Source organism: Empidonax traillii, unplaced genomic scaffold (genome assembly GCF_003031625.1).
Source record: "Empidonax traillii isolate 1590-97213 ecotype Southwest subspecies unplaced genomic scaffold, ASM303162v1 scaffold566:size1034704, whole genome shotgun sequence".
Taxonomy (NCBI): Eukaryota; Metazoa; Chordata; class Aves; order Passeriformes; family Tyrannidae; genus Empidonax; species Empidonax traillii.
This window is the reverse complement of record NW_020955759.1, coordinates 942,345-967,249: the sequence shown is the minus strand read 5'-3', so window position 1 is coordinate 967,249 and position 24,905 is coordinate 942,345. Positions and strand designations below refer to the sequence as shown.

General features: G+C 39.1%; 1 protein-coding gene across 3 annotated transcripts in view; it reads left to right on the top strand.

Annotated features, from left to right (window-relative positions):
* The first annotated feature begins 1,915 nt into the window (after window positions 1-1,915).
* Window positions 1,916-24,905, top strand: part of OXR1 (oxidation resistance 1) — a 142,694-nt gene continuing 119,704 nt past the window's right edge. For all 3 annotated transcript variants that reach the window (XM_027897903.1, XM_027897900.1, XM_027897899.1), the window contains exons 1-2: window positions 1,916-2,081; window positions 10,250-10,446. In XM_027897903.1, the coding sequence (XP_027753704.1) occupies window positions 2,023-2,081; window positions 10,250-10,446 (256 nt within the window). In that variant the 5' untranslated portion in view covers window positions 1,916-2,022. The remainder of the gene's footprint in view (window positions 2,082-10,249; window positions 10,447-24,905) is intronic.

The window sequence follows — 24,905 nt, the reverse complement described above, 5'->3', positions numbered from 1 at the left end:
AGACTCTCTTGCTTGCTGTACCTCTGGCCCCAGGGGTGGCATTCCCAGCTGCCAAGCTGTGTAACAAGGCAGTGGATGCCAGGGTGTGACAGGGCAGGCTGCCCAGCTGCAGGAGGAAGGCCAGACCAAAAGGTCCCCACTTGCCTGGAGGCACTGAAGCCACTGGGTTGTTGTACCTGCCTGGGCTCAGATGCTCCTGGCTGGATCTCACCTGCTGTTTATCATCTTTTCCCCTTTCACAAAATACCTTTATACCTCACTGAATTTTCAGTGATGAAACCAGAACGTCTCATCCCATATATATCTCATGGAATAGAGATAATAATGATGTATAAACTAGTTTTGTATTTTGAAAGAAGTCTTTAAGTTGTTTCAAGTTGTATAAGCTACTGGGCAAGGCAGAAGAATATGCAGATTTGCATTTCCATATCTTAGGACAAGCATATTCACATTCTTTGAACCTGAGCTGTGCTTGCCTGCTGTGCTGATGATTATTTGTAGAGATGGTAGAAATAGAACACACCAATCTGTCTAATTGTAGGAGCACTGTAACTTCCAACCTCCTCTGTCATCTCTTTGGGAAGTTAAAAGGCCCTCTCGCTTCCAAATTTGACTACATAAATGTATATGTGTTATGATTGCATATGGTACAGCAATCTCAGGAACATTAAGTGCCCGGGGATATTGCAGCTGACTTGTAAACAACTCAGAAAACAGTCAAGCGTAGGGTTGGAATGAGAAATGTTAATGCAATTGCCTAAATTAAAGGCCATGGATAAAACGGCTTTGTTGATGTATAAATTACTTGCAGTTAGCACAGAAAATAATTGATACTATGACAAAGTTAATTACATGGAAAAATACTATGAGTTTGTATGCCTTCACTGAGTGAGGTATTCTGTATGTCTTAGGGTATGCCATGTAGCTTCCAGACCACTGGACACACCTGCCTTTGAAAACCCTGAATTCGGAGTATGGGAGAGAGAAGACAGTAATGTAGGATGTGGTCCTCCATAGTACAGGATGTGTGAAGATGTCCCAGTAATTTTCAGGGGAATAGAATCTGGCTGCTGGTTGCGTAGTCTATAATGAAGAGATTTCAGAAACTTACTTCTAATCAGGTGAAGCAAAGGCTTTCCTTAGAAATACAACCTTAAAATAGTCTGGATGGTTTGAATCCATCCTTATCAATAAAGCTACAGTAGAGACATAATGCTGCAGCATTAATGAGACAAACGAGAATCAAGCAGAAATCATCATCACTTTTAAACCATTATGCAACATTTTTCTGTGCTGAATATGACAGAGCTGGAAATTTCAAGACCCATGAAAATTGTACTGAAGTAGATTTGCATAATGCACTGGAAGAGCTTTTGTGAAAATGGAACTAGTGGGAGTTATTTAAATAACAGTATAGCAGCTATTAACAAAATAACAAAATTCAAAATAGTAATTTACTTTACACATCTCTTCTAAAACATGTCCAGAATCAAGATAACTGTCAGCAAATAGTACAGCATTGCAACCCACACTCTCGAAATCCTGAAAGAACAGATCAAGAATTTCTCATATACCTGACAAAACACAAACCTTAGTTGCAGAGCATATTATTTCCACCATATAAAGCAGCTGCAAAACATTATACAGCCATGGAGAAGCCATATGATGTTGAGCTGTTAATCCTTACACACGCTTAGACAGGAAAAGAAGAATGAATGGTTTATGCTATGACTATTCGAGTTCCATTATGTATTTAGCGTGACCACTGCCATTTTCCTCTCCATCATCATCATCACCTCCCTCTCTACTCCTGCTATGCCTCATCCTCCTGCAAATGTCCATCTCCAAGCCCATCTGTGGTGTGTAGAGCGCTTTGACTCCTTTGCCCACGGACTCACTTACACTTCTCTCCCAGGCAGTGAGAATGCCTTGTCACACTTGAACCACAAGTGGATTCTGGATTCTCCCGCTTGGAGTTCATGGATGTAACCTGGCAGCAACCAATCTATATGTCTTCTGTAAATGATCCTCCAAGGGTTTACCTGTAGCAGTGCTGTCATGCTCCCAGGAATAATCACAAGGTTTGTGTTCATTTTCGTAAGTCTTTATTCTGTGATATGCCCTTGAAACACATGAAGCTCCAGCGTTTTCTATGGATCTTGTTAATAGGGTGTGGATTGCCTGTTCCACACAGCAAAAGAGCAATTTGTCAATTATATAGATACTCTTTATCTTTTCCCCTCTAGCCTGGTCAAAACTTCTGGTTTGACATTGTCCTTTGGTACAGAGTGAGGGACAGTGGCAGTTTTCCTGCATGTGCTGTGACTGGCTCCATAAGGATGACTAGGAGGCAGAGAGAGGGTGATTTTGGTTTGCTTTCTGGTACTGTGACAATTAAAAACTCTTGTGTCTGCATGGTAATTTTTGAAAGTGTGTAAAGAGAAAAAAAAAAGGTGTTTTGTATGCTGCTGTACTTGCTCAAATAGGTAATGCTGTGGTATAGAGCAAAATATGTTGTTGAAATGCCACTTTTTTTTTTTTTTTTTTTTTTTTTTTTTTTTTTTTTTTTTTTTTTTTTTTTTTTTTTTTTTTTTTTTTTTTTTTTTTTTTTTTTTTTTTTATATAGCTCTCGTGCCTTTATTGTTTCCTTTCCTGAAGCTGGGCTCACTGTTGCATTGTTAATACATACTTGACACTTAGAATTGCTTTCTGGGCTGTGTAGGTGTGAATTCATTCCTAATCCTTTCGTATCGTCACCCATGTGAAGGTCGTCTTGATCGCGTTTTGTGCCATCAAGTGATCTCATAAGCTGCTTGCATTTTCAGAAAACTCTGCTGCATGATCAACACATAAAATAATAGACTGAAGGGCTTTTCTGCAGTTTTTTTATCTGTTTGTTTACTGTCAGACATTGATTTAATGGCATCCTGTATTCTTTGCGGTTTTCTTTCTTCTGCAATTCATAATGACCAGTTCAGATTGGAATTGCAAGAATGTTGTGCTCCCACTGCCTGTAGTACTTACATAGTAGTGGATACTTACCGATAATACAAGAGATGGAGCATGCACTGAGTGGCTCTTTCCCTGTGAAAACCCTCCATCTTCCAGCAATCCCTGGCTCGAGAAATTTGTTTGCTGAAGTACCTGAATGTTTTACAGCCCTTAATGGATGCTTTCCTCCTGACTCCTGTCTTTGTTTGCTGTAATGAGTGATACTCCTAGCCTGTGCTATTATTTCTGTTAAGCAATTATACACGCCGTTCGAAGAAGTATTTGGTTTTGTTTGCTCCAAACATGCTGCTTGCCTTCATTTGGTTCTTCTGAAATTTCCATCGCTGTAAAAGCATTTGCCTCCCCCTTTCCTATGGCTGATGGCTGTAAAGGTCCCTGCGCTCATCCCCTGCTGGCAGCTCCTTCCCACAGTCTGTTTTGTCTTTTCCCATGAGGAACCGACTCATCATCATCACAGGTGGTTTTTGTCTTTACCGGTCTAATCCTGCTATCTTCCTTTTGGGAGGGAATGGCCAGAGCCATAATCAGGTGATACTCAAGAGCATTAAACAAAATATTTTCTAGTAGCCCTGTATGCTGTAGCCTCATGCTGCAAGCACACGGAGAAGCCTCAGGTGGTAAATGGAGCCTTTCACTTGATCCCTCCAAATTGCCAAAGTAGCCAAAAAATGCCAGCCATGTGCAAATGCAGATTTGTGTGGTGGCTGGGGGGTACAACCAGTGTGTCCATATGGGAATAAAATAACTATCTTGGGGGCTAGTCTATGCAGTTAACGCAGATGTGTGGGTGTGTGATGGTTAGTCCTTTCCCTGTGTTAAAGTCATCAGACCTTTGCAGTGTTGTGTTTAAAACAGAAGTTTACGTGTTTCTTTTTCCAGAATCAGATAAATCCTGGCTGTCGACATCAGTTTAGATCACATTTCTCACTACAAAGAAATCAAATTCATAATCAGCTCTTCCGAGCATTCAGAAATATTAAATGTATCTCTGAAGAATAAACATCACTCTTCAAATGAATGGTTTTGCGTCTCCTATTAACTGTGTAGTAAAAATTCTACAATAGTCACAAGGGGCACAAAGAGTGTCTTTTTGTATTTGGTAGATAAGAATGAGCTAGGCTTTTCTCCAAATCTTTGTTGCAGTAAGGGATTTTTACTTAGAAATTCACAGGGACTTAATTGTACAGATTCCCAGCCCCTGAGATGCTTCCTATTTTTGTTTTTTTTCTACCATAAATGGTTTAAACACTTATATTTCTCTCTCTTCTGCCTTTTGTTTCAGATTGGACTGCCAGCCATGATGGTTTTATGTGCTTTCAAGATCTGTTAAGAAAATAATGCCTTACTTTTTTTTTCCATCCTGCTTTACAAAAATGCAGTTTGAAATTTTGATAGGAAAAAAATGCATGCATTTTATTAGGAATTGAATAGAAACCTATTCTGTGATGGTGAATGCCAGGGATGAACTCCTAATGTTCACAAATTCTATAGCAGACTTCTCAGGGAATTCACTAGCCCCAGGGCTAGTGACTAGACTTTCCATAAGTATAGCATGCCTATACATCAACCCAAACACCTGACCACATTTTCTTTTTGAGGGAGCTGGTAAGACTCTCTTCAAAGTGACCCGTTTCTGGGAGGTCTGCTGGGGAGTACAGGATGCCAGCTGGGCAGGAGGAGGTAAAAGCATCTCTCAAGAGGTTTCTAAGATGCAGTAGAAAACCTTGCAGTTACATGCAGAGGGTAGATAGAGAAATAAGGTGCAAGTTCAGGTGTGTCATTCCTCCTGTATTGCTGAATGTGAAAATCCTCTGGAATTAGTAACCAGTAGGATGCTGAGAGGCAGATTTGGGGTTTGTGCCTCTGTTCAGTAGATTAGAGGCACCAAGGCTACATAGAAGGTCTTGGACAGCTGAAAGTTACTGGGGTGAGCGGCATCTGTTCTAGGAAAATACAGTGAGATAGAAATGGAGAAAATGGGGATCAAATGGTTTATTAGCAATAGTGCAATTGAACTACACGAAGAGGTGTGTCAAATGTATGTTTGAACTGGGTTATCTAAAGCTGAGGTGCTACTTAGCTGTGTTCCAAGCAAACACAGCATCTCCAGACCCAGTCAGCAGCAGCTGAGTCACCCCAGGTCTGGCCCAACTTTACCTTTGCCCCAGAATGGGTTGTCTTGATTAGCTGTCAACAATTAGTCCTTCAGAGTTATTCCATGTTAGCTTCTCCTCTGAATGAGCCACTTTTGCTGTGAACATGCCTGTGAGAGGACAACCCTATTTCACAGAAGCCACCAGTAGCCAGAAGACGGCAGCAGTGACCAGCTCAGGGTTCCACATCTCCCAAAGGCTGCAGATTTTCCTTTTATTGTTCCTTGGTTTTCTCTCCCTATGAAGCTCCTATGATAGCTGCAGAAAAAGAAATTTTTGCACCTTCTACTTCAAATCTCAGTCAAGTTAGGACCTTGTAATTGCTATATGCTTTTGCAAGCCAGACTAGTGCAGCACTGACTTTGAAGCCCTCACTGTCACACTGTCTGCTGACTGTCTGCAGCAGCATATTGGGTCACACCAGGCAATATTGAAAGACCCTGTGTTGCCTGTTTTGAAAAAGTTAGTTGAAGGCTGCTACAGAATACATAGAGTAAAAGATAAAAAAGATTTGCCACAGTATTTCTTATATCTTTTATTTATTTTTCTACAAGCAGGCAGCCTGAAACAAAGCAAGAATGAGGAATGTGATCTCGAGGCATTTCATGTTCAGATTCCTCTCAGACAAAGAATAACTCATTTCAGCCCAACCGTGCAGCTGTAATATAAAAAAACCTCCAAAACCAAATTCAACACAAAGCTAGTAATAAAGTAGGATGCTGGAGAAGGGTCAAGCTTACAGTGAATTAATTCTCTTGGCTTCCAAACTCATGCAGAACTCAGGCTTTCTTTGCAAAACATAGCGGTCTAGTGAAGATACAGTTCAGAGACTGCACTGTTTTTTTAAACTATTTGCTACCCATGATTGTATCAATATACAGTTCAGGTGGGCTGAAGGAAGATGCATTTGAGTGAGCTGCTTGTTTTTGTCAAGTCATTCCCATAAAATTGTGTCCTTACTTGAACCTGTGTCCTACTCAGCTGACCCTGCTATTGCAATTTGAATTAATTCCCTGTATCTTTCTGTCTTTCCTGTTCACAAAAGCACTGTCACCATGATCTCTCAAGAACATTTTGACAATATTATGTGCACTTACTTGGCTGTCATACTCCTATTCATTAATTTTGGTACTTATTGCTTTGGAAGTCTTAGTTTTAAATTATTCTCAATTGCAGGAGTAGTTAAGTTTTTGGACATTAATTTGCTATGAGCATTTCAACCGAGTCTTTTTTTAATCATAAGTCACTTGAAAAAGGCCATGTGAAAATTTAACTGCTCAAATGACAGGTATCCCTTTATTCCTTTGTGATTCTAGAAAAATAGACAGAGTATATTTGTAACAACAACCTGGTATTCCCCACAGTGCAGCAAGGTATTTTATTAGCTACCTCCAGACAGCTTTATTAATTGGACTGTCCTTCAGACAGCCTTGGTGGTGAAGAATGTGTTTATAACACAATCGAGAATATAAATCATAACAGTATTTTTCAATTTGTAAAATTTATTTTTACTCACCTGCTGTCTTCCTGTGGGGCAGAGCATAGACGTGTAATGCAGAACATATGTACACTTATTGATCTTTAGGCCTCACTTGCCTTGGTTCAAGATTATGGAGAGGTACTAAATGCTTTGTAGCTTCTTTGCCCACGGCTATTTTGCACAACACGGAAGCAAGACACTTCAATTACAGTGGAAGCTGTGGTCTGAGGTGGGGCATTACTTATTGAAAACTAGTGGTTTTCTTCTCAAAAGTAATCCTTTAAATCTTCAAAGATTTCAAGTGGTAAGAATTATAGAGACTTTTATATGACCTGAAAGATGGCATATTCAGCAATGTGTCAGAATAACATTATGATGGAAAAACATTTCATTGTTAATGAGTCAGTGAAATATTACAGCCTTCGTTTTAGGTGAATATATTTGACCACCTGTAGGCTTAAAGCTAGAAGTGTTTAAAACAATCTTCTCTTCTGGAGCATCATTTCAAGCAACAGAGCTTTCTTTTCTTCTCTGACAATGTTTACTCAGAGAGGATGCCCTGCCCATTCTTATCTTGATATTTGTATGTATCAGTGCTCATAGTGCTCAGTTGGTTTATCCAAAGATGTTGGGGATAGTCTTTCCACTGACTCCATATACGGATCCATTGACCAAGATCCTTGAAGTAAAGTTGTTCTCCCCATATCTGTAAGGCTCTTTGAACAGCAAGAGCTAATCTAAGCAACTGGTTTATATGGAACAGTAGTTGTTCATTGTTTCTCGTAGTGTCACTTTTACTAGTCATTAAAGCAAGCTACTGTGGTTACCATATGAAGACAGTGCATATTTTAACCAGAACCCATGAAGGCTGAAAGCCACCTATATCAGAACTTTCTGAGAATCACAGAATATGCCAAATTGGAAGGGATCCACAAGGATCATCGAGTCCAACTCCTGGCCCTGCACAGGACCATCCCCAAGAGTCACACCATGTACCTGAGAGTGTCATTCAGACACTTCTTGAACTCTTATCAGGCTTGGTGCTGCGACCACTTCCCTGGGGAGCCTATTCCAGTGCCCAATCACCCTTTGGGTGAAGAACCTTTTCCTAATATGCAATCTAAACCTCAGCTGATACAGCTTCAGGCCATTCCCTCAGGTCTTGCCACTGGTCAACACAGAGAAGAGATCAGTGCCTGTCCCTCCCTTTCCCTTCAGGTGGAAGTTGTAACTGCAATGAGATCTCCCCTCAATCTCCTCTTCTCGAGGATGAACAGACCCAGTGACCTCAGCCACTCCTCATTTAGCTTCCCCTCAAGGCCCTTCACCATCCTCATTGCCGTCTTTTGGACACTCTCTAATAGCTTTAATATCTTTCTTACATTGCAGTGCCCCAAACTGCACACAGTATTCAAGGTGAGGCCACACCAGTGCAGAGTAGAGCAGGGCAATCCCCTCCCTTGACTGGCTGGTGATGCCAGAGTTGAGATTTTACTGGCATTTTTCCTCCTGTCAACAGAGATTTTAAACTCGATCTCCTTGTGGTCACTGTGGCCAAGATGGCCACCAATCTCCACTTTGCTCACGAGATCCACTCTGTTGACAAGCAGCAGATCAAGGAGAGCATCTTTCCTAGTTGGTTTCTCAGGACCTGTTCCATAAAGTTGTCATTCAAGTTTTTTAGGAATTTTCTGCCCTAGGTTAAGCCAGCTATGTGACTCTCCCAGTCAATTTCTGGCAAGTTGAAGACCTCCATAATGACAAGGGCTTTAACTTGGAAGTTTAAGTCCCTTAGTTTAAATGGGTTCTGGAGTAACGAGGGACAATAACTCCAAAGGTCCATTATCTAACTCAGAAAATCCATAAACCAGAGTCTACTGGACTCTGGAAGGATATCCTGGGGGATATCTGTCTCTACTCTTCTCATGGATGGAGTTTTTGGAGACATTTGTCTAGATGACTCAGTATAGCCTTTCTTATATATAGGAGGGATAAATGTCCCTGTCAACCTAAACTGTTTGTGCAGAGTCACTGGAGCTGAGGAGCATTTGTTGAAGTGCAAGACACCCTAGACTAGTCTAGGAGAAAGGTTCTAGTGGAAATAGTCTTTCTCTATGGATGACATAGAGAAGGTAATTTCTAACTGCTAATTTTCTAACTGCTAGTCCTTTCCCTGGACTAGCAATACCCTGTATGAATATAGTAATTTTGCCTTCAGTGTAATTCATAAAATTCTATATACATTTTGATACGTTCTTGTACCTTCCAGAGCCTGATCATAACCTGCAGATTTTCCAGTCTACTTGGAGCAGTTATTATTATCATCGTATCCAATCACTTATTATGTCAAACTAGCAGATTCCATTCTCAGTGCAGTAACCCATGCTATTTAATTGCAACCACTACATGGAGAAAATGTTTGAAAGATAAGGAAGCATGGAGCTTCCGTGCAGGAAGGGATGCTGCTTAGCATTAAGCTGTTAGCCTAATAAAATTATCCTTTGGCTTTACAGAACTTTATCATTTTACTTTACTTGCTTCAAAATTTCAAAGTTGTTATGATCCCTTTATCTCAAATCCATATCTCACTACAGTGCCATAAACCTCTTTTATTTCCAGGATCAAATCATGTAGTCATTTATAAAGACTTAATTTAAGAAAAGTATTGACAAAATCCAATGTGTATGTACTGAACTTCATCATAACAGGACACTTGTCTCTATCCAATAACTCTAGTAGCATAATAGCCTATATTTTATGTTGCTAGAAACAGTGAAGATGCCAGAATTACTGTAAATCGGTGATGGGAGTGTACTCACCCCACTCTGAAGTAGGATTTGAGAGTTATTTTAAGTCTTTCCCTCAGAACTCTGATAAAATTACTAGACCTGAGGAGGAGTGGAGATTGATAATGACAAGCTGTGATGTTAAGTCTGGATGTGTAGGCAACTAGAAGAGTAAAAAACTAGTTGGATGGTTTTGCTCAGAGAATAGTGGTTAATAAGTCATACTGTAGCTGGATGCCAGTAATGAATAACACTGATTTCTTCTGCAGAACAGAGAATTTCTTTTCCTCTGTTCACTGCTGTTGCAGTGCTAAAATGGTACCTAGGGTTAGTGGGTTTCTAGAGAAACAACATATTGAAACTATTGCAGAATGGGAAATGCAGTTGTAGAGCTATGTCTGAATTCAGAAAATCGTCCATCAGTTCTTTTCTCTTGAGGCTTCAGAGACTTCATGTAAATTATTTAATTTCTTTGTATTCCCTTCATCTGTGGAAACTTAAGCCAGGAAACGTAATTATAGGATAATTGTGGGCAGCTTATCTTGGAAATAGATTAGGGACTGATCCTTCAAGCAGCTCAGCAGGCTGATCGGAGGGCAGTTTACCGTTTGCAGCGACATGGGAGATGGAAGTGCTGTAACTGATTTAGCAGAAGCTGAGAGAGGATATTAATGCAAGGCCTATTTAATCACTGCTGTTCTATGTTTTTCTACAACATGCACAAATTTTTGTACAATTAATATATTGCTGTTATTTTATACATAATCTAGGTATAGAATGATGATTAATAATACTTTACTGCCTTAAATTGCCTTTAGATTAAAGAAAAAGTCCCAGTCGGTGGATATTAGTGGGCCAGGATGCAACCCGGGGGCAGCTGAAGGTCAGACACCTCAGCCCAGCAAATCTTTACCTGCCACTCAGACAGCTGCTTCTGAGGAGGAACAGAACAACACCACAAACACCCAAAGGCGCAATCCGCGGAGGAGTGATCTCAAGAGATATTACACCATCGGTGAGTTTTCTTTCACAGACAAAATCAAATATACCTGTTAAAAAAGCAGGGTTCTCACTGTTTATTTGTGTTTTAATTCTCTTGCTTAACTGCAGTTGGCTACTAAGATTACAAATGCGCACAATGAACATTAAGATATATTTTAATGCTGATGTCAAATTATCCTAAAGAATTAACAATCTGTTCCAGTATATGGTCACCCTTACTGAGAAATTCTTCCTCGTTTTCAGGTGGAACTTCCTGTGTATCAGTACGTAAAGCAGGGGTTGGAATAGGGGGAGGGGAGGGGTTGCATAAGAGCAATAATGAATATAGAAATCCACCACATCATCAAAATGAGTTCTTAATCAAACTCAGGATTAAAACATGTTATTGGGAAATTGACCATAGTTGAATGTTCTTCTGTGATCACCCAAAACATGGTCATATGTGGAACTACAGACTCAGGTTTACATTTATCTGCTTGTTAAGTTTGACTCGCTGCAGTTTCTTTTGCGAACCTTTAAACAATTCTTATAATGTGAACTCCACCAATGTTAGTAACTGAGATGTGCTTCTAGTGATCTCAAGGTCTGAGCATTACTTGCTCAGATCTGAGCTTAGTGCTGTAATAACAGAATGTTATTTGAATACATTTGAATATTTTGTTCGAATATTGTGCAGCACTTGATTTGACAGACTTGTTGACTGGAAAAGGCCTCTGGAGGTTATATAGTTTGCTGTCCTGTTTGAAGCGGGACTTCAGCCAACAGTAGATAGAACAGCCAAAGCTTTGTCTTGCTGAGTTTTGACAATCACCAGGGGTGGATACTCCACTGCCTCTCTGCATATCCTGCTGGAACATGGACAGTGTGTCCAAAGACAACTGCGTTCACGGGCAGCTTGCCCATGAACAGATACCAACATTTGTGAACAACAGTTGTGGACCCTAGGGAAGTATAAGAGGAACAGACCACAGAAAGTGGCAAAGCTTGAATGTTTTTCTCAAGTATCATCTTACATTATCCTTGTACAGATCACTGGGCGAGGTCGCCTGTCTGGACTGACCCAGTATGGGAGATGTTTTGGTATTGTGTTCTCATACACACAGCCTTGTCTATGTGACTTGTCTAAATCCACAAGGAATAAATCGCTGGAGCCAGTATTACTGCATACTGCATAATGTTTGACTTTTGCTGACAGGTAAATTAAAGAGACAAGAATTTTTCTGTGTCTTCACAAATGTTTGATGGCACACGTTCCTGAATATTGTGAAGAGGAAAGGTTTAATCTTGGACAATGCAGTACTGATACCAGATGAACATGTTTACTGTATTGACTGAGCTGTGATATTGAGTCTATGGATTTGATAACCTGAGAGAAAGATTAATTATTTTCTTAGAGCTCCCATCAACTTCAGCATATGTTGTTGTGACCTATATCACCTCCTTGACTTAAAAGAAATTTTCTGTGACTTGTCTCAAAAATAATTTCTAATAGTTAAAGTCTAACCAAATAATTTCTTACTTTCCGATGATGAATGTACTGACACACCTGTAATGGACTGACACTCTAAAATAGAAAAACGTCATAATTTTCTGATGTTTTGTGTACAGTTGGCTGTTATATAGCATGAACAAGCACATTTGACTTGTTACTGACTTAATATGATTACACAGACACTTACCTTGTTTTGCCCTTGTTTTTATGTTGTTCTACCTAAAGCAATCTATGTCCAAGATCGAGCAAATGGATTAAGAAAGTGTGTTAGAAAACTAATGCCCTCAGCTGACTTTTTCCTTTCCATTTTACAATTACTTATTATTATTTAAAGTTATTTTTAAAATATGGTTGTTGGGTGTTTTTAATTTGGCTATGCAGAAAACACTTCTGAGATCTTTGTATAGATTGCACTCTGCTTTGCAGATCCAGAGACTTGTGAGCATTTAGCTTGCACACACGTGCTTTGCGGAAGAAATTATAGCAGCTTTTGTATGCTTGCAGCTACTATGAGTAGATACAGGCAATTGTCTAAGAGACTATGTTCCTAAATACTCTCTAGCATCAGAATATTTTTAATTTTTTTTTTGTGTCCCCTTATACACGTATTTACCTCAGACCTTTCTAAGTTGATTGTGTAATGAGGAAGGAATATCTGGTAGTTCCAAGAGATTTTAAAATTTCATCAGCACCACTCCTACTTTAGAGAGCTGTGCACAAGATACTTATTTTGCATTTCATCTTTCCCACAGACTGCATTTCAGATGCTTTCCAAACTTAATGAGTGCAGTTGCACTTTTTAGATGTGGGGGGAAAGTAGGTAAGGGAGAAAAGAGTTCATAGGAATAGGCATTGGGGAACAAGTTGTGTACTTGGTTAAAATGAAACAGAAAATGAAGAGTCAGTGAGGGGGAGAAATAACTCTTCCATATGGCAGGCTCAGCAGGCAGAAAGACTCCTGCACCTCCAGTAATGAACTGGTGTGAAGAAATTGAGTGGGAACACCTAGATTAATAGGATGAGTGTGGGAAAAACAGTCTGCATGGTGGGTTGGATTAAGTTTTTTGGAGAACTCTAGAAACAGCACCCAAGATACTTAAAAATAAAAACCTAAAATTAGACTCTTTAGATGCTTCAGGCACTTAAAAATTGAGGCCACTTATTTCTGAAGTGCTTATTGCTGAGCAACTCCCTCGAAAGAGAAAAAGAAGGTATCTGGGTCTTCAGCACTCTGAAAAGGGGGCTGGAATATTACACAATGGAGAATGATATGGGTAACCTGAATTCAAAGCAATAAGGCTGCATCAGCTTAATACCATGTCCAACTACAAGAGCTACAACTAGCTTTCCTTTCTGGCACAGCATCACAGCTGTGTTGTTTGTAGGATCCAACTGAAGGGTTGCAGGACTCTACTTCATGGTATCCTGCCTCAGGATATATATTTAGCAATTTATTAAGCTGAATGAAGTAGCTAATGTTACCCTATAAAGACATGCACTTGAGGAGCTATGAAAGCCTAGTGTGTAGTGCTTAGATACTTCTGAGAGGATATACCCAGTAGAGTATTTATGTAGTAACCCTGGTTTTGTAGAGGGTTCTATTTGCCATTAAAATAAAAATGCAGCACTGGTATAGCATAAATACATGATTTAAAAATAAGATGGCTGCATAAAAATATTTTCCTGGTCAGGCAAAAGAAATTATGAAACAGGACAGTAGTTCATACCAGAAAATATTGTTAGAGTAAAATGGGGGGAAGAGGAATGCAGGGAATGCAGCAATTTTTTTTTTTAATTGTATCTAGTAATAAAAGTCTCAATGCAAATATTGCTGTATAGCCTCTTGCTAGCACAACTCATTTCATTTAGAAGACAACTATCAACTGTCTCAGGAGGCATCTTTTGTTGGTACAGTCTATCATCAGTGGAAGCAATTGCTCTGCAGCTACACACACTTAGTAGTTTAGACAGAATGCATGAGTATGTATATGTGTACACAGTATACAGCATGAGGACACTTGGAAATACTAATTGTTCCCTTCCCTTCAGTAGTTCATTTTTAAAAATTTTGTTTCATATTTCACTTGTAAAAAAAAAAAAAAAAAAAAAAGGAACAAGCCCTTTCCTTCTTCAGACTCTCTTGCAAATGAGGTCAGTAGAATTTTTAATCAAGAAAATATTTTCTGCTAGCTTGACCTTGCCATATTAGTACTCTGAATTAACTAATACAAAATTACTGTGGAAGAGAAATTAAGCTTTTGGGATAAGCAACTCTGAATAAATACATTTTAAATGACTAAATTTCCAAAACAATTGTCTTGTAGCTAATGCCTAGGTGATAATTGGGAAAAGACTGATTTTCATGTGGGCTCCCAATCTTGTTTGTAAAAGACAAAATTCAGTGGGTAGTTACTTTAAATTTAGTTGGGATTAGTTTAGTCATAGAATCATAGAATTATATGGGTTGGAAGGGAGCTTAAAGATCACCCAGTTCCAACTCCACTGCCATGGGCAGTGAAACTTCCACTAGAGCAGATTGCTCGAAGCCCCATCCAGCCTGGACTTGAACATTTCCAGGAATGGGGCATCCACAACTTCTCTGGGCAACCTATTCCAGTGCCCCACCACCCTCATAAAGAATTTCTTCCTAGTACCTAAACCTGCCTTCTTTTAATTTAAAGCCACCCCCCCTTGTCCTATCACTACACGCCCTTGTTAAAAGTCCCTCTCCAGTTCTCTTGTAAGCTCTCTTTAGGTACTGGGAAGCGGCTATGAGGTCTCCCTGGAGCCTTCTCTTCTCCAGGCTGAACAACACCAACTCTTTCAAGCCTGTCTTCATAGGAGGGGTGCTCCAGCCCTCAGATCCTCTTGGTGTCCCTCCACTGGACTCACTCCAACAGATCTATATCCTTGTTATGCTGGGGACCTCAGAGCTGTATGTAGCACTCCAGGTGGGGTCTCACCAGAACAGAGGGGCAGAATCCCCTCCCTCACCCTGCTGACCGCGCTGCTTTTGGTACAGCCTAGGATATGTTTGGCTTTCTGGGCTGTGAGAGCACATTGCTGGGTCATGTTGAGCTCCTTATCAACCACCACCCCTAAGTCACTGCTAATAATTTAGAACTCCTAAATGTATTATTGTGAAAAGACGATGGATATTCTAAGGAATTTAATGCATATGAATATGAGTAATAATTAATCAAAAGAATCATTACAAATGGATGAAACAGTATAAGAGAGTGTTTATAAAGTGAGAGAGTATAATAGAGATGATTTTATGGGAAACCTAAAGCATAATCCTTTTTTTTCAAGTTATTAATAAATCATAGTCCGTTCCTCTGTTATGAAAGGGAGAACTAAATGAAAACTGATTAGTTTCTATTTAGTGGATTTAACTCTACCTACCCCTTGTGCTATATGCTTTCCAATGAGTCAGTTTAAGTCATGACTTTTACAATAATTTGGAAACATAAACAAATATATTGTTTACATATGCAGTAGATTCATTTTCTTTCTGTTTACTTACATTCCAGTCTGCTTCTGTAAAATTATTATTTGCGTTAAAGTATGTCAGACCTACCCGATTAAGTGTGAATTCATACACATTTAGTACTAAATGTATATGATGTCACACAATCTGTTCATCCTAAACTATTATGCAGGACTAACATCTGTTTAAGTGGTGATTTCAGAGATCTCTGACCCTGATGGAGCTTTTTTTTTTTTGGAGAGCTGGTGTGAGGGAGCCACAGACTACTGGTTAGACATACAGTGAATCTGTTATTGGTCTCAAAACTGGAAAAGAAAAACATTGATCCACCTGACAATATGTACTTATTTACAATCAAGACAGGAGTCTTACAGAGTTTATTTCTTGTGACAACTTACTATTGAAGTCACTTACTAAAAACAGAGTTAGAGGGTTACCTCTTGCCTTCTCCTCTAAAATAAGCATAAAACAATCAGAAGGACAGACATGGCATTGTGACACTTTCATTTTTAGTGTGCAAATCCCTGCTCTGAAAGATTTTATTCAGGATGCTCTAGAAATGTCTTTTTTCTTTTAGAGGGCATGATCTGATATTTGCTGTATTTATTGTAGAGAGGTTTTCCTGCGAAGAATACTCCACTTTTTTTTCCAAATATGTCTTTGAAATGTTCTTCTCATCATTTGGCAGTTCGATATATTTGCTTCTACTCTTCTGCAGATTTGAAGGTGGTTCCTGTCTGTAGTAGCTCCCAAATTACCTTTCTTGTTTGTTGCTAATACTTGCAAAGCATGTAACATAGGTACGTATGTTAGAAGTCGAGGAGTTTGGTGCAGTAGGTGCTGTAAACTTTGGCTGCATCCTCTCCCTTTTAGAGAAGGACAGATGGGAGATGAAGCTGCCATCTCTGCCTCAGAGGATCCAGATGCTGGTTGCACACATTTGCAGTTTGTGTCCCATTCACTGCACTTAAAATTTCCTCATTAAACACTCCGTGCTTTTTGAGAAGTATCATTCTGACTGCTTCCTTTCAAGTATCAAGATCTCAGAAACTTTTAGAGGAGGAGGCCATTTTCCTAGCATCTCATTACCTGTTTGTGAGTGATAAGGAAAGGGAAATAATTTGTGGAACATGTGGATAATAAGCAAAGTGTCTCTCATAGCAACAGTAACTATGCAAAATTCTTACTCATTCATCCTTCCTGAAGATTTTTATTGGTGATTCAGATCACATAGCTACTCTGGATGAGCAAACAAGCATTTATTCATGTCTTTGTTTTTCTCTTTTTTAGTATTTAAAACTTGGAGGCATTAAAAGCCAATTGTATCCTTCTTTTGTCCTTTACAGATACTGTATCCTTTGAATATAAATTAGTTCAGAGCTGTAGAGACATCGTCTAACATAAGAGGAATGCTCATTAATGTCCTTTCATCTCAGTATGTCCCTCTTCTTAGCATCTGGTTTTGGTTTTAATCATATAGATTGCTATCATATCATCTGCTGAGTCATTTTGGGCAAGAAATATTTCAAGATTTTCTAATTTTCTTACTTTACAGCAGTATAAAGCTGAAATGTTTTATAGTTCTGTAGGCAAGCTACTCAACTTGCAAGATCATCTAACAGTGTGTACTCTTGGGATACTAAAATCTGAATCTCTAGGGGACAAAAAAAGAGACCTCTAAGCTCTCAGCTGAAAGAGGGTGCATCACCTTCAGTCTCTCTCTCACTGGAGCTCTTCTGTAGAAGAGGAAAATTACTCAAAAAAAGAACATGATTTCCAACATCTCAAACATTCCTTGAGCACCAGTGCCTTTGAAGTGAGATGGTTAAGCAAGTGAGTTTCCTTCCACAGAACATATATGTGAGCATGAAATCTGAGATCAAAATCTGATGTTACTTACTGTGGAATAACCTCACTAAAGCAGAAGTTGGATTGCAATACAGTGACAGAGTGTGCCAGTCTGGCTGATGCTGTGAATGGGGGACACTGGACAGCCTCCAGCCCAGGACAGACCCTACCCACTGTCTAATATTTCTGGTCCTGGTCATGAGGGGCTACCAAATACCTTCCAGCATGTACTGTGCTCCACACAACTTTTTTCAACAATTTTTTACCCTTTCCTGTATTCACATTTTCTCTTTATATTGCTAAATAATTAAGAATGAGGTGTGATTTTCAGGAGACAGAGCTCCTGGTTTAGGATCATCTCCAGGACAGCTTGCTATGAGGTTCCTTTTGGATTTTAACAAACTGGTTTGTTGTTATACTTTTCCCTCAAAAACCCTACAGGAACTGAGTGTTATTGCTAAACCCTGATTTTTGTCTTGGGCCAGGAAGAACAGTTGGATTTTATCATGGAGTTGTTGTAATGTTGAGCATTCCACAATTACAGAGCATTAGTATGCACATAGGAGCATGCAAAGACTTTACAAGCATAAAATATTCAACATTTATGAAAGAAGTCTTTTTATAAATTTAGATACTAATTGGCCAGATATGTTCATGAAAACTAAACAGTGGCAGCAGCCTGCTATATTTTCAATGAATCTCATTAATTAGTATGCTTGAGAGATTCTTTTATCCTTTTAATTTGTAGAAGATAAAATGACAGTCTCTTTCCTATGCCAGAGGAAATGTGGCAAGGATGATCAGTTTTAAGGGTTGTTGACTTGCAGTTTCTCAGGCACTTTAGCCATACATTTGTTTAGGAACCTGTCTGGCCACTTGAGTATGGAATTAGGTGCTTATGCCATCTATCTGGAGTTTAAATTATGTTTTTCCCTTTTCATTTGTATGTAAAACAGAGCTGAGATTGGCTGTTTGATAGTTTGCCAAGTTTCTGATATTCTTGCTGTGAATAAGTCTCAGAGAAGTTTGGGCCTCCCTATAGTAATTTTTTAAAACATACAACTTAAATGTACTAGGAAATTAAATGATGGTTTGAGAAACTGGCTTAAACTCAGTCTACAAATTAAATGACATGTTCTATTTAAGAACTAGAAACTCTCATTTTAATAAAACGTGAGACACAGATTGTTCACAGGTCAAGACTTTCCAACACAGCTGCTAACCTTGGCATCAGTTGGGTATTGAAATCTGGTGGGATCTCAGAGAGAAATTGTCACCACTGTGAACCCTGAGAAAAATGCTGAACACAACCACTGCTGACTGTGAGCTAACACAAAGTCATCTTGTGGTGTGTCCTGAACTCAGCTCCAGGAGAAGAAGATAAATCCCTGTGGGGTTATAACTACATAATCCACAGCTGAGTTGGCTTTGGTGGCTTTGATAGTTTTTAGCTTCAGTAGAACAACTTTCTCTTGTTATCTGACACTGATCTAGACCTGTACTGATTTATTGTGATTTTTTAAAATGAATATTAAATGCATACATTCCAAGCCTGTCAGATAGAAGAAGATAATGTAACAGTTGTAAAATATTAACTTTATTTCATATTCACTGTCTGCTGGAAAACAAACCAAGCCAAATAAGTCGAAGAGTATGGCCTTTTTTACATGCTGGGTTTACATATTAACCCTGTTTAAGGGTTATAGATGGGATTGTAACTCATCCCAAGTAAAAAGTGAGAGTTAAGGCAGGTAATTTGAGAAGCAGAGGGCTCACCTTGTATCCTACAGTAGACTCTTGGAAGAGAAGATATATTTTTCCATGACAAGATGGCTCTGAAGAACTATCTGTTTAAATGAGAATATATCCAAGCAGAATAGTGTATTTTCTAGGAATAGCATGTCCTTGTTACACTTGATTGTAAATAACCTTCCAGAAAACACTTTCTCCAATAAGCCCCATTAATAAAGGTGGATCGGGTTCAACTCAGTGTCTCAGTATTCATTGAACAAGGTTCCTGCTTTTGATGGTCGTTTAGAAGTCCATCTCCTTCACTGTTTTATTGCCATAAACAATCAAAAAAATTTTCTCATTTCATTTACCAGAGACATTAAAAACATCACTTCATTTTCTTCTGGATAGTTTGCCAATTTTTCTTCAGGGCAATAAATAGTTTTCTTTACACTGACAAGAACAAGGTGCTGCAAGTTCTTTTAAATGATTTAAATTTTGTGGGTTTGGGGTGTATGTGCACTAAGTGACAGTTAGGGACAATTTTAAAAAATGATATTTGTTTTTTAAACATGAATAGTGAAGTTGTCATACGGAGAGAACAAAAATTCTTAATTATAATTTGTATCCATGATACTTTGCAAAGAAGGGCTAAAAGATGATTTCATATGGTTGAAATCATATGTCTGAGAGAGATCTGTAATTCATTTGAATAAACCAGGAGTTATAAACTCTGCTTGAGTATGGGAAGAGGGTAAAGGTGTTGGAGAAAAGGAGTGGCAGCACCACAGGTATGAAGAATGCATTGTCAGTGAAGCACCAATACCAGAAGAGAGCAGCATAAGGGTAGGTGTGCAAGCAAAAGAGAGCAGAGCCCAGGCTACAAGGAGGAGAGGAGCTATTGAAAATATTCACTTGAAAAAAGCCCAAATAATGATACAGTGTATTAGAAAAGCCCTGTTTCATGCCATAATCCAATGTTCTGTTAATAAAATCAGACCAGGTACTTCTGATCCCTGTTCTGCTGATGACATTCTTATCAATCACATTTGGCATTAAGAAATTATTAATTTTAAAGAATAGAGAGAGAATTTCTATCTAATATCCTTTATATTTCAAATATACTGTTAAGAAGTGCTTTCATTCCGTTATAGTTCTGTGAGGGGGAAAAGGTGGGAACATTTAACATGTTTTAGGACCCACTGCCTTGTAGACTTGATACTTGCCCCTTTTCTACTCTCAGGATGACTTACATGTGAATAAGATGTAAAAACAGAGAGAAAAAAAATCTAAATATAATATGATTTTTAGTTGCTAAAAACTTCAGTGGGATCATGTTTTTCTAACCAATACACATAGTATGTATGAATGCAAAATCATGTATAGTGGTGTCTAACCTCATACACTGAAAGGGTGTCTTGCTTAACAGCACAACTGATGCTTTAGTTTTGAATGTTCGTTAACTACCTGTAAAATTAGTATACTATACCTGTGTTCTGGAGGAGAGGAGATGCACAATATGGTGAATTTGTGGTTTGATTTGGGGTTTTATAGCACAGTGTTCTATCTTTGCTAAAGGAAATGGTTAAAAAACATTATTTCTACAGCAGGACAGATTGTTAATATTTGCAATTATTCTTATTTTCTGGGAGTTATATTACATGATCTTCATGTTTGTCTGCTCAGTGAAATAAGTTCCCTTAAATTCATCAGCGGTAATACAACAGCTTTCTTCTGGTATTTGTCCCACTGAAACCTCCCTGGCTAGGATGTTACTGGAGTCGGGAGTATCAGAAATATGAAAATTATGTGCTAATTTATGTGCTAATTCCTATTATTGATACCAACATCAGCCCTGAAATGTAATTATACCTGTTCTCAAATGTCAAGCCAACAACATACCTGTTTGGGGAGGGTAGCTCTGTTTTTAAATCCAAAGCAAAATGCAGTATCCAGATCAATTGGCTGCCTCCAGCCTAGAGTTTGCTGGGAGGCCCCTGTGTAACCCCAGGGTAACAGCAGCACCACGTGCCTTTCCAAGAGCCAGGCACTGAGGTTTAGCAGGCGGTATAACAGTGCCACCAGGTGATGGCATGAAACATAGGGTTTGCTGCTAGAGGATTTCAGTTCAACAACTATATGCAGATCAACTCTATTGTAGAGCGTAATTTTCCTCCCAAGGCTAGTAGTGTATGTAAATCTTCAGATGTAACTAATGTGTTTTTGCTGTAAGTTCCATCATAAAGACTGTGTCTGTGTCAAGGATCTTTATTAATTCCTTTTTTTTTTTTTTTTGGCGGGGGGAAGAGCTGCGGGGAATTGCTTTGGGGTGTATTGCTTTGGGGATTCTTTGCAATGTTTGGGCTAGGGCAGAAGGATCCATTTCTCTGAACTTGTCTACTTCTATTATAGCACAGATAAGAGAAGAGCCAGGATAATGTTCTAACAAATATCAGTCTACTGTTATTTTTATGAAACACCAAGGCATGAGGTATAATTCTATTAATTGTTATGATGCCAGTTTGAATATAGGTTATATATAGAATCGTAGAATCATAACATGTTGACCCTAAAGGTCATCTAGTCCCAACCCCCTGCCATGGGCAGGGATACCTCCCACTGGACCAGTTTGCTCAAGGCCTTGTCCAACCTGGCTTTGAGCACTGCCAGGACTGGGGCATCCACAACCTCCCTGGGCAACCTGTTCCAGTGTCTCACCAGCCTAACTGCAAAGAATTTCTTCCTAATATTTAACCTAAATTTCCCCTCTTTCAAGTCATTCCCCCTTGCCCTATCCCTACACATCCTGATGAAGAGTCCCTTTCCAGCTTCCTTGTAGGCCCCTGCAGATGCTGAAAGGCTGCTCTGAGGTCTCCACACAACCTTCTCTTCTCCAGGCTGAACAGCCCCAACTTTCTCAGCCTGTCTTCACAAGGGAGGTGCTCCAGTCCTCTTATCAACTTTGTAACCTCCTGTGGACTTGCCCCAACAATTCCATGTCCTTCTCATGTTGGGCACACCAGAACTGGATGCACTTCTCCAGGTGGGGTCTCACAGGAGCACAGGAGAGGGGGAGAGTCACCTTTCTCGACTTGCTGGCCATGCTCCTTTGGATGCAGCTGAGCATTTTGTTGGCTTTTTGGGCTGTGGACACTCACTGCCAGCTCATGTTGAGTTTTTAATCAATCATCATCCCCAAGTCTTTCTCCGCAGGGCTGCTCTCAATCACTTATCTGTCCAACCTGTAGGTGTGTCTGGGATTGCCGGGACAAAGATGTTGGACCTTGCACTTCACTTTGTTGACCTTCATGAGGTTTGCCCACCCCTTCCATGTGTCAAGATCCCTCTGGATGGCATCCCTTCCCTCTGGCACTTCAACTGCACCGCACAGCTCAGTGTCATAGGCAAACTTACCAAGAATGCCTTCAATCCCCCTGTCCCTGTCATCAATAAAGATGTTGAGCTGTTCAGTATCAAATAATTCTCTTTGAAGGCAAATTTAATTTATAAGTGACATCTGTGATGATCCTGCTGGAGTGACTTATGTGGAAAAATACTTAGGAATGTGATTCCATCTGAGTGAGGAAATTAATAATTAATAAAAGAAGGTATTTGCAACACAGATGAGTTTGTTAACCAGCTAATGTCAGTTGTTTGCTAACATTGTAGAGACATTAGCGTAATAAACCTGTATCATGCAGTCTACCATCATAGCAAGAGAAAATTACATAAATAGGAATCTCTTACAGAATATTCAAGAAGTGCTGATCAGCGTAATACAGAATGATTAAGGATTTTAAATAATTTCTTCTTTAGTTGTATTCATGTTTGTTATTAATACCAGGGACTTCAGTAAAAGAGTAATTGAATTTCATTGCCTGAAGCAAGCTGCCCCCAATGCATATCCCAAGCAGGAAAATACCATAAGCTGCCAAGTTAATGGATGGTGGGGGAACCAATGTGCTTTCAATTTAATATTTGTATTCCCTCTACCAGAGCTGGTTGTTTCCCAGAGTGTAAGGATATAAAGAAACAGAGAACAAGTCTTCCCACTCTTGGAAGTTATATTTCTTGTTCAGGTAAGGAAGGGAAGTTGATGTTTGCCTTTTTCTTTTTTTCTTTTTTTTTTTCATTAGCTTTAAATTCACAGCAAACAATTAATGAAGTATTATGCTTTCTTGCTGTAAGCCTCTCTAAACACTCTAATTTGTGCTACATGTCTTCAAGTTTGTGGCAGTCCTTACATGCCATTTTGATATTTTCTGTGATTTTTGAGTGTATCCTTCTTCACTTGAAAAAGTGGGATTGTATGCAAGATTAAGACATTATGAAACCTGATGCTTCTCTTAGTTAACACAACTTGATAGAAGCATACTTAGTAAACATCTCTAATATCTGTTGGTGGTTAGAGGGTTTAAATGGACTTTCATCTTCTTGTATTTAAGTGACTTACAAAGAGAATAGTTTTGGTCTGTTTAGGCTGTAATCCTACCAACAGTTGCAATCCTGCTGCCATCAATAATGTACGAACGTGTTTAGCTCAATCTATTTAATACAGATCATTTTTGTTCATTGTGGTATGGTTTAAAATTTTTTTCCAGGAGATTTTGTTTCACTGGTACAAGCAGGATCAAGCGATTTACCACCACCTTTCCTAGCAGAACCCTACCAAAAAGGCTGATTATTTAATTTCTTTGGAAAACAAGAGTCTGTCTTCCAGTTCTACAATGCTCTACATGTTGTATTGAAATATGCCCAAATTCCTGTTCAAGTAAACTGAACTACTTGATGAAATTCAAATTCAATCACTGTGAGCAATGGCTAAAATAAATGCGTAGCTTTCCTCTGTTGTATGAGTGCTGATCCCTTCATTTTCATAATGCTGACAGCACCAGCAGGTAAATTAATTTCTTTGTAAGGCAGAGTATTTGCTCTGCTGTTTTATAGCATTCCTTGTTCCTGATTCTAGCTTGTGTTCCTGGTTATTACCTGTGAGCAACTCTACAAATATGTGAGGGCAGGCTGTCCTAACCAGAGAAGTAAAATTTCCTGGTAAGTGGCAATACTGGCAGCCTGGTAGTTTGCACCAGCTGGAAATCCTAGCAGAAGGCACTGAAATTGGGAAGAAACCCAAACAGACTCAGAGGTCACAAACATACTCTGATACAGACTGCATTAGTCTCTTCGTAATAAATTATGCATGACACCAGTCAAGTTATTAGTGTTTCTTAATGTCTAGTAATTTAAGAGTTTTTCAAATGCAGCAGATATTTATATGCTGCCATCATACAGGGGGAGGAGAGGTTAGTGCATCGCACATCCCACAGGGAAATTAGCTGTTACCCAGTTAACCACTTCAAAGCGTCAGTGCCTACAAATCTGATTATCAAATTAGATTAAATGCCTTCCATTTAGCCCTATAGAATTTATGAACACAGATGATTTAAAAACAGCAAGTAAGCTTCACAAAACTTGGGGACAGATACAAATCTGTGTAATTGTTTATGTACAATACAAACATAATCTAAACTACTGTGTTCAGTTGTGATCCCTAGTAAAGGTACAAATCTGCACGAGCTGTCAGTGTTCATAAAGTTTAGTCTGAGTTTGCTTCATCAAAGCTTTAAGCAGAATCTGGCCCATCATTTCTGTGCAATGCTTTTCAGAAGGCTGAATGGGGTAAGAGAGAAATTTGCTTCACCTGCAAAAACTGTTGTGTTAGGAATTACTGTATGGAATTATGTTGGCAGCAGGAACAGTCTGGCAGCTTCTTACCTTCCAGGCAGGACGTGTGTGTGCATAGTGTAATGCCTGAGGGAAGTGGTGTGTGGGAGAGAAGGGGATGCAAGTTACACCAGAGTGGAATAGTAAATTAGCCCCACTGAGTTAACAGCTTCAATCCAAGTACTAG